The sequence below is a fragment of the Aptenodytes patagonicus genome, chromosome 1 (genome assembly GCF_965638725.1).
Source record: "Aptenodytes patagonicus chromosome 1, bAptPat1.pri.cur, whole genome shotgun sequence".
In the NCBI taxonomy this organism is placed as follows: Eukaryota; Metazoa; Chordata; class Aves; order Sphenisciformes; family Spheniscidae; genus Aptenodytes; species Aptenodytes patagonicus.
The window spans coordinates 51,007,382-51,023,587 of record NC_134949.1 but is presented as its reverse complement, the minus strand read 5'-3'; the positions used below and the strand labels follow the sequence as shown (position 1 = coordinate 51,023,587).

General features: G+C 37.3%; 1 protein-coding gene across 3 annotated transcripts in view; it reads left to right on the top strand.

Moving 5' to 3' along the window:
• The window catches only part of EEA1 (early endosome antigen 1), a 73,015-nt gene that overhangs the window by 43,293 nt on the left and 13,516 nt on the right, over positions 1 to 16,206 (top strand). For all 3 annotated transcript variants that reach the window (XM_076334438.1, XM_076334428.1, XM_076334420.1), the window contains 10 exons: positions 4,174 to 4,323; positions 5,311 to 5,430; positions 5,661 to 5,864; positions 6,473 to 6,673; positions 7,950 to 8,063; positions 9,272 to 9,427; positions 11,381 to 11,520; positions 12,133 to 12,463; positions 13,947 to 14,048; positions 15,496 to 15,690. In XM_076334438.1, the coding sequence (XP_076190553.1) occupies positions 4,174 to 4,323; positions 5,311 to 5,430; positions 5,661 to 5,864; positions 6,473 to 6,673; positions 7,950 to 8,063; positions 9,272 to 9,427; positions 11,381 to 11,520; positions 12,133 to 12,463; positions 13,947 to 14,048; positions 15,496 to 15,690 (1,713 nt within the window). The remainder of the gene's footprint in view (positions 1 to 4,173; positions 4,324 to 5,310; positions 5,431 to 5,660; positions 5,865 to 6,472; positions 6,674 to 7,949; positions 8,064 to 9,271; positions 9,428 to 11,380; positions 11,521 to 12,132; positions 12,464 to 13,946; positions 14,049 to 15,495; positions 15,691 to 16,206) is intronic.

The following is a 16,206-nucleotide window of genomic DNA, read 5'->3' as shown; positions in this document are numbered from 1 at the left end:
ATGTAAAGCTAGCTGGTATTTGAATAAATATAAAGCATTCTTCCTAACACTGCAGGGAACGAAATACAATCACGTCTTCCCCTTAGAGAAGTAAAGAAAAGAACAGGCAAAAAGAAGAGGCTGTTATAAGAGTGCAGAAGTTCTTTGCTATTTGTTTCTCATTACGTCTGAACCTTTCTAGTAGGTCCAAACTCTTGTCAGGGGCAAACGAGGATTGTTGTAGCCCCTGTGTCACAGTCAAACTCAGCAACATCTACAGTTCTAACCACCTTTCCACATTTTTATTTCTGGGAAGGCTAATGTAATATCTGTCTATCTGTAGTATAATTCCCCTTTTTCTGAAAGGGAAACATCTTACTAATTCAGTTCTGTCTGGAACTCTTCTTAAAACTATCTTTATAATTTCAGTTTTGAAGATTAAGGTTGAATGAGCATAAACTTCGTAGCTTATTTATCATGTTCTGATTTGACTTTTTTTTTGTGCTTGAATAAAAAAGGCTTTAGCTGATCTGAGACAGGTTTTTTGTCCACTCTTTTTCTCTTACAGTGTTAAATGAACTCTTCTTTCATCCTGCAATTTTTCCCCTCCCCTTTTTTTGTTGATGCATTCCCTGAAGTAAGGGAAGTGTTGTCAAATGAGAGGGCAACCCAGAATATTCAGTTTCCATGACAAATATGGTAATAGACAAATCCTAAGAAGTCAGCAAGGTTATTTATTCTGGTTCAGTAAGGTAGCTGAAGCTATAGTGAATTCAGGTTATGCGAAAAACAAATTCAGGTAGAGTATCAGAAGTAATTTCACTTCTAGTAGTAATTTTACTACTCTATAGGAAGTTTGAGAAAAGTGAGTCTTCGTTTTATATTAGAACTGAACAATGCTTGATTTGCTTTAAAATTGAATAGTGAATACAGTAGGGTATACTTAGTGTGAAAAGCAGGGATAGTATGAAGTCTTAATATTGCTTCCTTCTCCACAAACACCTTCTCTTTATGTTGCTGATAGCTATGACAACACCCAGAGCATACGTTCCCCCGCTGTTTATGTATTGTTCTGCTGAGTCCAGTGAGTTATGGAAGCAGGACTTTTGTGTAACATTGAGCATACTGGCATTTGAGGCTGGTTGAACTCTGTTTTATCTAGTGTCTCGGGGAGTAGTATGTTAGACTGGAGAAATATTTGTGCATCAGGAATTGTGTCCAGTCCTAAGATGGAAAAAATAATCTGGTTTTTGTTAGTATGACGTACTTCATTTTAATCTCTTGCTAAAACTTTATCATTTTAAAATGAGTGTGTCTCAATTTTCAACCTTTGTCAAGTCTGAAATAGATTAAGTTGCAAGTTGTGCATGTGTAGTTTATTTTGGAAGAACTGTGGCTTGGCAAAACTTCATTTATGTATGTATTACATCCCCAGAATGACTTTCCTTCTCCTATCAGTCTTCTGTCAGGGGGAGGGGAGGTAATTATATTTGTTATCTGCTTTGGAATCCTCACTTGATAAAACTGCCTCAGTCTGCCTAGGCAACATGTATGCAAGCTTCAGAAGCACAGCCAAGAGGTTGAGCTCAAATCTGGTTTCAGCCTGAGAGGGCATTTTCAGGAAGGATTTTTGGGGTGGGAAAATGAAGGAGGAGGAAAGTGAATAATGCATCGCTGAATGAATTTCTGTGAAGGGAAATGGAGGCATCGCACATTCTCTGATGATACCATTGGGAAGGAAGACAGTCTAAGCAAGAAATCCAGCAGCTTGTTCGGGTTCTCAGGATGTGTTTTAGAATTGTATTGTAAAAGAATAGTGGAGGAAAAAAGCCCTTCATACATGGTATAAAATAAAATTAAAGCCAAACAAAAACTTCTCCTCCTCTCTTTCCCTCCAAACAAGAGTTCAGTTACTCTTGTCATGAAAAGACTAAATTCCTCATATTTGTTCACTTAATACTTTAATGGAATTCTCTTTTTATGCATGTAGTCCGATAGCTTATGTTGACACAATGAATGCTGCTTATGAAGCTATATGTATAGTTGTTTAGTCAAACCACATTTTCAAAGAATCCTTGCCATCTTCTCAAAATTCGTTTGAACAGATGCATGTCTGGTTAAGTTTGTATATGTTAGAATTTGGGTCATGTGAAGGAAGTGATCTTCACAATGGAAGAAAACTTCAATGATAATGTTGGTTCCAGCACAGCAATAGGAAGAGGGTAACACAAGAAAATATGGACTCCTTCAGTCTTGAAGAAGTGTTAATTGCTAATAAATACTGTTGTTGTTGAGAAAATTTGAATCTACCTGATTGTATCTTTGAAAGTCTAAATATTTTTTTATGATTTTTGTATTCTGTAACATAGGTTAATCCTGGATTTTATAGTTCTGTTTACTTAAAGTCAATCTTAAAAGTCCTTCAAAAATACTTAACTGTGACTGTAATAAAAGTGACTTCTGTAAATTGTTGTTTGCTGATATCCCTCTTTCCAAATATTCTCTCCCAGTATTAACATAGCCATGAATAGTTAGAATAGTTATCTTGTTGCACCCTTTCTTCATTAGATTTTTTTTCCTCCAGCTCTTGTTCATATTTTTAGTGAGGAAGAAGTATTAATAATTTAGTGATTCCTGCAGAAAAAGACAAATGTTCTCGATTACTGGAGGAGAGATGATGGTCTCTTTTCTCACCCTGTCCTCCCTCTTCGCCTACCTCTCTCTTAACTGTGCAGTCACAGTTAGCAGCCAGCATCTTAGCCACATGCCAAACAGCTTTTCATTCACAGTTTTTGTGGTTGTGGACACATAAACAAATAATTTAGCTTAGTTTCCTAAGAAAATAAGGCATAGACACATTTGTTTCCCTGTCTCCATCCCCTGTAACTTTTGCAGGGGAGTTTGATAACTTCGGCCAAATTTTGACAGATGGCCCAGAGGTCTTCAGCGTTAGGTTCTTCAGTGTTAAATTCTTGTGGAAACAGGCAGCTGGGTAAAGGAGAGACTTATGTTCATGCCTCACCCGCTCGATGCCTGGGGGGAAGATTTAATGTTATCAAAACCACTGTTCCTTTTTCTGTCCTGCTAGGCGGCCAGCTGGTCAACAAGTGGTAGCTTGCAGTGAGCAACAAGATTGTGCTGCCTTTTGCGTAGATATTAGCAGGGATTTGAGGAAAGTGTGAGAAAGGTTTAGGGATATTGAAGGGAGGACCTGGAGTTAAAAGGTGAATGGTTCAAGGGCCTTGGACATAAATTCATAGTGAAGCAAGCTTCATTCATCCTGATACCTGTAGAAAGTTCTTGCTGTGCTGCAAGGCCTGATCCATACTCTGTTTTTGCATTGAGTTGGAAGTTCATTTCTGTATCTGTGAATGTGTTCATGTAGAAGTAGGCAGGAGGTAACCCAGGGCCTATAGTGACAGTTTCAAATAGAAGAAAAGCTGGTTTTATGGAGAGAGCTTTTTATAACAGTGAATTGTAAAAGGCCATACTTGCATTTTGAAGATGGTGCAGTACTGCTTTTGATGACTGAAAAAATTATAAGGCAGGCTTATGTCCAGCTGGAAGAGCGCATCCCCCTACTTACTCTCTGCTGCTGGGAGGTGCTGGGGTACAAGCCACCAAAATTACTGTGTGCCCTACACTAAAGGTTCATGTATCTCTTCTCCGCAGAGAATGAATGCCGTTGATGTAGCCAGATCAAGCTAAAAATCACAATCTTACTAGTCTAGCAATGCAGAACAGTATATTGTGGGAACCAGCAGGGCAGGTAAAGGCATGGTGCTTCAGCCGCTGGATCTACAGGAGTGAGGGTGTGTGCTGTGTAAGATGAGATTGCTCTAAACATCACTGTTTTACATGATAATCCTTATGTCTTTGAAGGATTGCCCTCTTTGTGTTTCTGTTAAATCTCTGTAACTCATATTGAACGGCTTCTGTAGATAAATGAGGATGTTTCTGGGTCCCTCCAACCTACTTTTTTGAATATTTGTTCATGCTTGTGCAGTTGATGCTGTTCTTTAACATGATTTGTGTTTCTGAGGTGTATGATGTGCATACATGACTTCAGGAGCTCATGTACTTGTTTCACTCTGGGTTATGAAGACTTCTGGTAAACACTGTGCAAAGTGAGTCTAAAATGCAGTGCTGTTGGCTAAAGAATGGCTGAAAAAATGGATGCTTTTTTTTTTGCAGTTGCACAGTAAACTTCTAGAAACAGAGCGCCAGCTAGGGGAAGCACATGGGCGGCTCAAGGAACAGAGGCAGCTGTCTAGTGAGAAACTGATGGACAAAGAGCAGCAGGTGGCTGATCTGCAGTTAAAACTTTCTCGTGCTGAAGAGCAGGTAGGGGCTTTTATGGAGGCTCTAGTTTGCTCTGGTTCTGATAGTAGCCTGTATACACTTGCTGTGATGCTGCGGTTTATAAAGTTTGTCCTTGGGGGAATTTCATTTGACTAACAGCGTTAAAGTCTTAGAGTAAAATTGTCAAGATCTGCCGAAATGCCACTTGCATTAACAGGTTTTGTAAGGCTAAATGCTTATCAGATGCATGGATGTACATGGTGCTTTACAGGTGAACAAAAGATGTGCTTTTTGCACTTAAGAGCTTTGTCTAAGGTTCTTGTGAAAAAAAGACTTAGGTGCATCTAAGCTCATATCGGTAAACTTTAGTATGTAGACATTTTTGTGAGATAAAGCACTACATGAAGAAAAAGTGAATATGGCACAGCAGGTCATTGATAGTTAATAACCTGCGTGGGGTGGATGGGCAGAAATCACTTGTTTTATTAATTTTTATTTGTTTTAATGAGCATCTTGTATACGTTGCTGATTTTCTGCTGCCTGTATGGGGATTGGCCAAATATCTGAGTGGTACGTTGCCAAAGCTTTAAAGCTTTTCTGTAGCTAATTTGCAAAGCCTTGACCAGTGTAGAAGTGGAGAGATTGCTAAACTGAAGTTGCTACTAAAACTGCTAATAATAGTAATAATAATGTTGTTTTACAGGTATCTATATTATCAGTCGTTACATCTTAACAACTGTTGGAAAAAACATACTAAAAGTCTCTTATGTTTTAGATTTTTGAGAGCTAAAATACATACATGTCTGATAGTTGTTTTATAGTTCTCGCTTGTGATACAGAATCTCACCTATTAATAGTAATGAATGCTTTGGTTAGATTTTGATTCTTTAACTAGCATCACACACTTTTATTTTTATACCAGTTTTCAAATATTTGTGTTTAGAGTAAAATCTTTTAGCATTGGAATGAACATTAAGCACTATTGGCATACTGAATGGTCTGGTTGGTTGGTTGGTTGGTTTTTTTCAGCTAAAGGAAAAAGCAGCAAATTCCACAGAATTGCAACATCAATTAGATAAGGCAAAACAGCAGCACCAGGAACAGCAGACACTTCAGCAAAATACTACAGCAAAACTACGAGAAGCCCAGGTAACATAGTTATGTATCCTCATATGAAAGTGTATTTCAGGATTTCATTAGTTTAAATATGTTTTCTCTGTAAAAATGACTTGTGTGACTTATACTAGTTTCAATAAATTAACTTGTAACTCTAGAACAGAATATACAGAGAGTGTTTAATAAATTTATCCAACATTTTATGCATTAGGAATAACTTCTAAGGTCCCTATAATTAAGGAAGCTATTATGCGATTTTCTAGAATGATTTGGAGCAAGTACTACGACAAATTGGAGATAAGGACCAAAAAATTCAAAATCTTGAGGCTTTGCTTCAAAAAAGCAAAGAAAACATCTCTCTGCTAGAAAAGGAAAGAGAGGACTTATATGCAAAAATTCAAGCTGGTGAAGGAGAAACTGCAGTTCTTAACCAGCTACAAGAGAAAAACCATGCATTGCAAATACAGGTAAGAACTCGGAGACTTGTTTCTTTTCTCTCACTCTCGTTATTGAATCATGTTTCCTTTTTTCCTATCCCATCAGATATGACATTAATCTTTTCTGTACTTTGCTGTTTCTTTTATACTTACTTTAAAGATCTTACTGTAAATTTCACAGAACTTGTGTTTTGGTGACTTCCTTGCTATCAGCATAGGGGAAGGAATTCCTAGATCTTTCCTATGTACATATGCTAGTAATATGTGCTTACAAATAATTTTTGGATACATATACATGTTTGTTTCTCTTACTTTAAAAAGAGGTTTAATTCCTGCTTTCAACATCAAAATTCAGTTTAGCCTGCATCTGTTGTCTCCTTAGTATTTTGGTTTTGTGACAGTAAGGCCAAATTGACAAATCCCTTTTGCTTCCATTTTTAACTAGTAACCTTTTTAAATTCTGGTATTGTGTGCAATATAGCTTTACTGTAATAGTTCAGAAAAAGAAATGTGATAGTGTTGAGACTCCAAAGCCATGACAAGACACGCTAAAATTAAAAAGATTTATGACTTCCTTGGACATGCTGTTCCAGCCTTCTCTTCTAATTACCTCCTTTTTTTTTTTTTTTTCACTGCAGGTAACTCAGCTGACAGAGAAGCTGAAGAATCAATCAGAAAGTCATAAACAAGCCCAAGAGAATTTGCACGAGCAAGTGCAGGAGCAAAAGGCACATCTAAGAGCTGCTCAAGACCGTGTGCTCTCCCTGGAAGCAAACATCACTGAACTAACCAGCCAGCTCAATGAAAGTAAAGAGAAAGTTTCACAACTTGATGTACAGGTAATGGAACTCTATACTGTCTGGTGATGATAAATCCTGCTTGTGATTTCTGTATTCTCTCCAGAGAACGTACAAAGCAATTTGGGAAAAATTGCATGTTTCTATTAACAGACGAATGAAGTAAAATAAGGCAGATAAAATTGAGGAAAATGTAAGTGGATTCAGAATAGCAATGGATGGCAAGTGTTGGGTTTTTTTGTTGTTGGTTTTGTCTATATTGTTTTTGGTTTTTATTTAAACCAACCCCAAAGTTCATAATTGAGTTGGGAAAATCTGTCCTCAAGCATCTCTTGTTGTATTTGTAATGATTAGCCATCCAAAACTCTGCTCTTATCAGTCCTGGATTCTCTGCACCAGAGTGAAAGTTTGCTTAAGCTAAAAGCTGCTAATTATGTTCAGCTATCCCAAAGAATAAATAACATTTGATCAGAAGGTCTTGCATCGGTACACTTGGAGCAGCTAGTACTGTTGTTGTTGGACTAATACACTGTGGTGTCTTTTGAATTAGTGTTGCTCAGTTTCCAAACAGGTCTAGGAACTTCTTCCAATGTAGCTTTGTGATGTTTTTACTGGGCTTCGCTATACTATCTATCTGAGCTGCTTTTTCATTAGAGCTAGAATTGAATAATCTATGGAGTGTTGCAACTGCTTTTTAAGGCAATGTGAGCTTCCTTACAGTCTTCAGAGAGGTAGCATTTCTATTAGGGAGAAAAACAGTAAACCACAATAGCAGGTGACCCTGAATATTGCCCCTCTGCACCAACACCATTCATACCCACCTTCTAAATTTTGTTTGCTGGGTGTTTTGGAAGGAAGGGAGGCTTGCTCCCTAACAGGCAGATAGGAGCAGAGAAAAATAGTATGCATGTGGAGGCTTATTTTTGTTGTTTTTTATTCTTTTTGTTTCTAAAAATTTTGGAGACCCTTAAATGTGCATGTAGTCTGAGGTTATCAACGTATGCATGGGTGTGAATGCGGTAAGTCTATCCCATTGTTCTTTGTTAGTAAGTAAAAATATTTTCCTAGAATAGAAGATGAGTGGGACTGGTGGGTTTTCTTTTGCTTGTCTGGTTTTTTAGCTCAAAGTAAGAACTAACTGTGGCTTAAAATCCTGCTATTTTTCTAAACCTTGAAAATCTTTCCTCTTTTTTTTTTCTTTTTACACTAGCACATGAAAACTACTGATTTTACTATTAAACTTACGGATGAGTATAAAAAAAATTAAGATGAGCTACGGTAAAATAGGTGTTTTAGTGAAATACAATTTGTCTTTCAGGTAAAAGCAAAGACTGAATTGCTACTTTCAGCAGAAGCATCAAAAGCTGCTCAAAGAGCGGATCTTCAGAATCATCTGGACACTGCCCAGCATGCACTGCAAGATAAGCAACAGGTTATAAGCAACACATAAACATGAAGTTTCTATGTTACCTAAAAAACTACTTTAAAATCTAAGAATAGTCTGTTTGCAAACTAAATAAACATGTGACTATGCATTTGGAAATCATAATTTAGGATATTTTAACCATGTGATATGTATTCAGTTCTTTTTGCTGTAATCTGGACCAGATATATTTTGCAGTGTAAAGAATTTACTTAGGAATCCACTCCTTGCTGTAGGATTATGGTTCAGAATCTAAGCTGTCCTGTTGGGCTATAATTCAATTCTCACCTGTATGTTACGAAGAAAAGATTGTAGAATGCACTGGGTACAAGTGAAAACTCTTAACTCTTATTGCAGATTCAGATAAATTCAGAATCAGATGCCTGTATTCAGAAGTAATTATCTGTGTGCCAACTGACACAAAAAACCAAAAGGCTGTTGTTAAAGTTGCATGTTTTAATGTGTGTTAATCCTAGTGAAGCATTACACTGGCTGCTGAATCAAATATTTGCATTGTTAGATCAGTGCTGCTGTGGTCTTCATGGAAACATCCAGCAGATGCTAACATAACACCATTTTTTAGGGTGGGAATGTAATTAATTGCGATAAACAGAAGATCTCTTTTTGCAACTATTAAATAATTAATTAATAATTAAATATATCAGCTTGGTTGGAAAGCAACGAGCTTTGATGTAGCTGTCATCATAGTGGTTACTAGGTGAATGTGTTCATGTCTCTTGCTGAAATTACGTTGTTTTTTGTTGGACCAAATGGTTTGAAATCATCTCTGGTATGTGGAGAACTGACTGTTTCCATGGTATTGGCTTTCCTCTTTGGTGGTGCTTGATTTCATGAAGACAGCATTTCTCTAAGGTTTTGTAGTGGTACTTTCTAGTTACTGTTGTACTAACTGCATGATCTAGTACGTTTATTACCTACAATTCCTCTTCCATTTATAACTTAAAACACCTTTAGCCCACAGCCTATAAAGTTTGAGAGTAATATTGAGGCTTTAAAAGAAATTTCGTCAGTTTAACAGAGGGAATTTGTGTACGTGTTTGTGTTTCCCCTCTCAATTTCCTGCCCCTCAGAATAAAAAAGAATATTATTTTCCTTTTTAATTTGAACATGTTAGATCATTTAAAGCATATGTGACATTAGTCATTTTTGGAAGTTATTTAAAAACTAACCACCTTCGTATTTTTATTTTACCTCAGGAGTTAAATAAGGTCAGCGTTCAGTTGGATCAGGTTACAGCGAAGCTGAATGATAAGCAGGAATACTGTGCTCAGCTGGAAGCCAATCTTAAAGAGTACAAAGAGAAACGTCTTTATTTAGAACAGAAAACTGAAGAGCTAGAGGGACAGCTTAAGGTTTGTATTGAACACAGTATCTGAGCTTACAGAAACTGATGTTCTCTGCTGTTTGATAGTATGTGATAAAAGCTGTGCTCAAATTATGGGGGAAGGATTATATCAATACCACTTTTGTAGGTTTTCTTTTTCACTAGTGTTTCCTGATCCAGCCTTTAATCTTATTCTCCTCTTCTTCCATGCTAGCGTATCACACTAAGAAGATAGGCTTAGGACATTGCCACTATATTGTCATTTTCCTGTACGTGTGCTTCTACCAAACTCTGTGCTACCTGGAAAGTGTTATGAGAGGGAACATGAATACTTACCAAAATTAGAGTCTTCAAGTTCAACCTTGTATGCTTTACAAGTGGTAGCAGGGAATGTGTGTTACATTGGTTAGACTAAGATAACACTACCTGTCTGGTTTAATTTATTTCTAAAGCCTTTCAGTAGGCTTCTACAGAGGCGTTTTATCAAGATTTTTTAATCAATGTTTTTCCTCTAACTTGATCTTGAGTTCTGCATTCCATTTCTGGAATCAGGTTTTCTCTTAAAGTACACATAATTCTGGCAGAAGGTTTGCAGAACCTTTTGGTGTTTTGAGATACTAATATTTTCAGTTAAGGATATGAATTAGTCCTAATGCTTGAGAGCTTTTAAATTTGGGCTTTAACCTTTGTTCAATATTTGTTAAGCAAACTTGGTGGTCAAAATTCACGATACATAAAACCGTATGATACAGGGATCTTAGGAGCAATGCAGAATTGGTTTTGGAATGCTGTCTGTCGGTTTTGAAGGAGATACCAGTCTTTATGCTCAAGACTGAGTGGGGTGTTTTTCCTAGCTTATGTGCTCTATAGAAGAGAAGGAAGGTTGTTTTCCCTGTATGAAATTTTAAATCCAATGCTATTAAAAAATAAAGCAGTCATACATTTGCATTATTAGCGTAATTATTTTGTGGTTCCACCTCTCTCTTCTTTTGCACACTGTTTTTTTTCTGCCCACTTTCATTTGTGCTTTTATTTTTCATCCTTTTGCTGAAGTTTCATGACTAACCAACAGACACAAATGCTTGGGAGGAATACAGTGCTTGCTTGCACAAGATTTTACGAGGTTCCTGGTAGCTGAAGTGTGAAACTGAGCAGGGTTGTTGATGCTGTCAACAGGAATGCAACTCTGTGTAAAATCTCAGTGTCATCGCCATTCTTTGGGAATATTCCAGTTGAATGCATGGTATTTAAAAAAAAAAAAAAAGAAAACAAAAAGCCCTCAGGAATTTTCTCGGAGAAACTTGGCCATTTTGTTTTATGGCCACTGCATGAAAGCAGAAGTGCCTGTAAAACAGCCAGTGTGTTGAAGAGTCTAAGCAGTGCCCATTTGCTGAAGACCCCTGTGTTCTTTATACTCCATGTAAATGAACAAGTACCTTTGAAAAAAGAACCCAAGAAAAACCTCTTCCAAGTGAGCATAGGATTTCTTCACAGCTGTAGTTCGTGTCTTTGTTTTTGTTAGAAAGAATGGCAGAGTTCTTGGGATATGTAAATCAGCAGTCATTTGAAACTGCTGAAACTACTTGGTGGTGGCTGAGAACCTGGCCCCAAAGCTGAGTACTGTGCATGGCCTTTTTTTCTGTAGGTGTTTTGGATGTACTTTTTAAAGATTTCTGCTTTTTATCTATCACTTTGCAGTAAAGCGGCTGCTTGGCCTTTAATTTAAAGATGATTTCAGAATGTTTTACCAAAATAGTTCAGTTCTGGAGGAGCAAGAGATTTGCAGGAACTAAATAATGAAAGATAAATAGCAAACTAATGAAATAGGTAGATGATGTGTGAGAATTGTGACTGCTTCCTACAGTAAAGGCTTTCTACAGTTAAATGCTACTCACAGACTAGATGACTTCTGCTTTTTATTGCTATTTTTATTTTGTTGGTTGTGTTCTGATGGCTTTATCTTTTTATTTTTCTATCTCAGAAACTTGAAGCTGACATTCTTGATGCTAAAGCAAGCAAAGAACAAGCTCTTCAGGAGTTACAGCAGCAGCGACAGCAATCTACAGAACTAGACCTCCGAACATCAGAACTGAGTAAACAACTTGAAGCAGCAAGAGAAGCGTATGCATTTCCTGTGTTACAGTACTTTTCAAAGTCAGACGTAAAACTAGAGTGGTTTGGACTAGAGTTGAAATTTTGTTCTTCTCTTCTGTGATTTCTTAGAATCATAGATAAGTGATGTGTTCCTTCTGCTATGAGAACTGAGTTTTATCCCACCTGTTTTCTTTCACTCTATATGCCATGCAGACTCCATCTGCCATGTTGTCTCATGTGAATCACTGACTGCTGTGATTCAATACACTTCTTCAGTTTATTCACTGTGCTTGTTGTCAGCTAAATATCTGAACAGTTTGAGCTAGTGAGGTCCCTCTTTAAATATCCACAGCTCTGTAACTTTTTTCGAAGACTAATTTGCAATTTATGCGTAAGCAGCAAAGGGGTAGTTTCTGTTCATTATAGTTGAGGAAGAAAAATCCATCTCAAAATAGTTTTTAGAGTTGCTGGTATGTCTTCATTGGAGAGACAAAATGCCCATGCTCTGGATGAAAAAGGTATGCTTTGAAGGATTTCTACAGTTAATATATTAAATAATAGAGACATTTAATGATACAAAAGAACCCGTGAAGGAGAATTAAAAAAAAAAAGAGTATATTTTTCCCTTTGTATTTGCAGGATGTCTAATGCTAAATTGGATTTGCAGAAGAAATGTGAGGCCCTTGAACAAGCGAAACAGCAAATTTCAAAGCAGGAGGAGGAAAAGGCCAGCCTCAAACAAAACCTTGAGAAATCAAATCAAGATACAAGTGAACAACTCAAGGAATTGGATTGTAAAATGCAAGCAGCAACATCAGAGCTGCAACAAGTGAAATTAGAGAAGGATACTCTATTAAAAGACCTTACAGCTACCAAAGACAAGCTCTCAAAAAATTCTGAATCCTTCAAAAAAAGAAAGGAGGAATTAGAAAAAGAAATACAAAAAGGAAAAGCAGCTGTGGCAGAAATGGTTAGTAGTTTCTTTCATTAGACATTGTTTGGTGTATTTGCAGTCTGATAAAATGACTTTGCTTTTTGTCTGAAAACAGTGTACATACAATGACAATGCATGGAAATTAATTGCCTTAAGGAAAAACAAATTGTGATTTTTAGTAGTTCATACGTATGTCCTACCTTAAATTTTTGTCTGGATGTTTACAGTAGTAAACATCAGTCATATCACACAACAGGATCCCTTTTTCTTGCTGCATGCCTTTAATATGGTGAAGAAACTAAATGGAGACAAGTGGTGAAACAATTTGATGGGAAATGTCCCCCTTTTTAAAAATACATCAGCCTTATTATAGCAACACAAAATTATAAACGCTTTGCTAAAGTGCCACCATATTGAAGAAGACGTCGTTTTTCTGAGGCCATTTTAGTTTCCTTTCTGGAGTCTTTGTATATAGAACCTTCCAGCGCACTTGTCTGGACACGCTGGAAGGCTGCGTACTGCAGGCAGAGTAACATCATCTGTCGTTTGGGGAGATGCCTAGCTTCAGGTGTTATCAGAGTACTAGAACTATTTGAGTTTCAGAAAGGTCTCACAAGTGGTGGTATAACAAGTGCTTGATCACCAGAGCAACCTATTATGGTAAAGAAAGTGAACTCTCACTAGCCTTAAAATACACCTTTTTCTTCCCTCTTTTGTTTGTTGGCAATATGAATGAGCACTATATGAATACATGTTTTATAGATTTTCCTATACGGTTCTGACACGCCTGCCTCAGACATGGTAGGGGTGTCTTTTTTATTCTCTTCTCATCTTACATGTCACCATTTCCCAGAACCTATTCAGAGCTGCTTTTATTCTGATCTAAAAAAAATTCTGCTCCTAGTTAAAAATAACATTTTTTACTTTACGCTTTCACCTTTTTAAGATAAGCCTTTTTATTTGCTTTACTTAGTTACTGCTGTTTAAATATTTGTTTCTCCTAAAAACTTGAAGGATTTTCTCCCCGATTTAGACTTAAAGACAGGAGTCCAGATTCTGCTTCTAATTCTGTAGTCATTTGGAGGCTCGCCATGGTTTTAAGTGCATAGTATTTGGGCTTAAAATGTAGTCGTATTTGCATACAAGTCCTGCAAGTGTACTTGCTTGTGAGTTTTAGAACATCAAGAAATTTTGGATCCTGAGGAGAGTGATGAGCTTACTGCTTCCCACAAGAAGAAGGGCTGCCAACAGCAGCTTCAAGCAGGGAGACTATCTCTAATCAGAACTCGCTGGCACATGGCTGTGTTTGTTAGTACAGGAATCAGCTGTGTTCAGCTTAGATTTACCACTGTTAAAGTTTTGAGAAGTTTTGAGCTGAAAATATGTCTGCAGCTGAGAAGGAAAGCTTTTTCACTGAAAAGGAAAGCATTATTTTTCAAGGCTTTGTAGATCATGCAAAAATACCTGGTACGCGGTCTTTGAAGCTCACAGGAATATTTCCCTGTCTTATGTTTTTTAGGAAAAATCTTGCCAAGAAGTAAAACACCAGCTCCAGGTACAAACAGAGTCTGTAGCTAAAGAGAGGAATGAATTGAAAAACTCACTGGAAAAAAAGGAGGGGGTAAGCTGTCCACTTAGTTTCAAAAATCTAGAAACCAATAATAATAAATGTTTAAAAGATTCGTTTTCAGTCTCACATGCTGGGACTGATGAGAGATAAAGAGGTTGCAGTTCTCAAATTGTTACCTACCTGGGGCACTGAAATAAGCTGATACTAAAAATTTCCTAGACGTTAATATGAAGCTTTAAAATACAGGTTTTACTCCTACCTTTCTGTGCCTGGCATAACTTAGTGGGGGATTTTAGCCCTTCAGGTTTTTTCATTAGTGAAACAGTTACTTGGTAGTACCATGTCCTCATTTTTTTTTCATACTTTCATACAATAAAAGTTGTTACCTTGTATCCTTAGATCTGTTTTAGTCTCAGGCCTAATCAGTATGTTCTCTGTGTGGTTGACAGGACATTTTAGATATCCTTGAAGGATTTAGTTGCTTTTGCAAACTTGTGTATGTCACTTGCCTGTGACTGCACAAGGACCAAATGTACTTCTTTTTTAAAGATGAGCATTCAGACTGCAAAATATAGTCCAGCTGGCAGCCTGAAGGCCAAATCTGCTTTCATGGATTTCTTTACCCAAGCTGTCACCTGTTCCTTAAAGGAATCGGAAAAGATAAGATCAGTGGACACAGTTTGACAGACTGTGATGGACTCTTACTGCCTGAAAGAGGGTTTGTGGATGTGCAGGTGTGATGGTAATTGCTCTGTGACTACTGCTGCTATTCCCCTGGCTCCTCTCTCATTCAGCAGAAGCACTGTGGTGCTCTGCAGCAAGTGCAGGAGGATGAGTTTGGTATCTGCTGCAGTTGGCAGCAGGAGAGCCCAGACCACTGCTAGCTGGAGAAAAGTTGCCTGCTCTTAATTTTGAATGGTGAAAAAATACTGCAGTTGCTCTAAGGGTAGGAAATTGGGAAAAAAAAGATGGTTTTAATGTGTTATGGCAGCTCTTAAAATCTGCTTGCCAATGTTCGACCACCTAGCTCTGAAGCAGAAGGTAGGAGCAGCGGCACTGTGGGATGGTCTGGTTCTGTGTACAAGAAATAACAGTAGCATACTTGGAAACTGTTTCCTGCAAATAATCTGCAGCTCTTTGTAAAAACATGAGAGTGGGCATACCGGATCACAAGAAAGGTGTAGCTTGGTATTTGGTCACTGGCAGAGGAAAGTAACAGGTGCCTAGAGAAAAGTAGAGTAGGGCAAGCCTTTCAGATTCCTACAATCAGGGAATTCTTCCCAACTTCTAGCAGTCTTTTGGGAGCTGATTTCCTGAAGCTGTATCTTCAGCTTTAACAGCTTTGACCAGTTTTTCATCTGTGAAAATGTCTGTTTGCTTTTTGGACTAGGTAATTTGTCATCCACACGGTTCAATAGGCAGTTTCACATACTACAGCATGTACAAATAGTGATTTAAATTAAAATTATATACAGTTATTTAATATTTTTGCATATAGATTTCTAAGCAGTTGTCGATAGAACTTGATTCAGCACGAGCGCAAGTACTGGAAATTCAGGGTCTTCTGAAGGAGAAAGAAAAAAGTGAACAACATCTTCAGGGAAAGCTGAGAGAGTTAAAGGAATCTTTTGAGCAGAAGAAAAAACATAGTGAGACACTGCAAGCTGAATTAAAAACTGCCCATTTAGAAAAGGTAAGACTGGCCTCTCTTACTCCTTTAAGAAAATTAATGTAAATTTCTCTGATAAATGCTGCAGCTTTTATGTCAATATCTTTGTGATAAACAGCTGTTTGCTGTAGTCTTGTTGGAAGTGATAAGGTCAGGATGTGAAAACAAGGTCTTCACATGCTGTTGGAGATAGAAACAACATCATCAACAATAATAATAAAGTAAAAAGAACCAGTGCTGAAATATGAATTCTGTAGGAATTGAGTTTCAATAAAGTGATAAAAATGGCTAGATTGAATGTGTTTAATTTGCTTCAGGAGGCAAGAGCTGCCATTTTCTTGTAAAGCAGTAGAATTTTGTAAGAGTAGTTTAGACAAACTCTGCAGTGTGTTGGAACGTCTGTGGCAGTTTTAAACCAAGTCTGCTGTTATTATACCAAAAGAATTTATCTAAGTGACAGTATGAAACTCATAAACGATAATGGAAAGAGTTCAAATGTCTTACAACATTAGGGAATGTTGTGTTGTGTGCCATTCACTG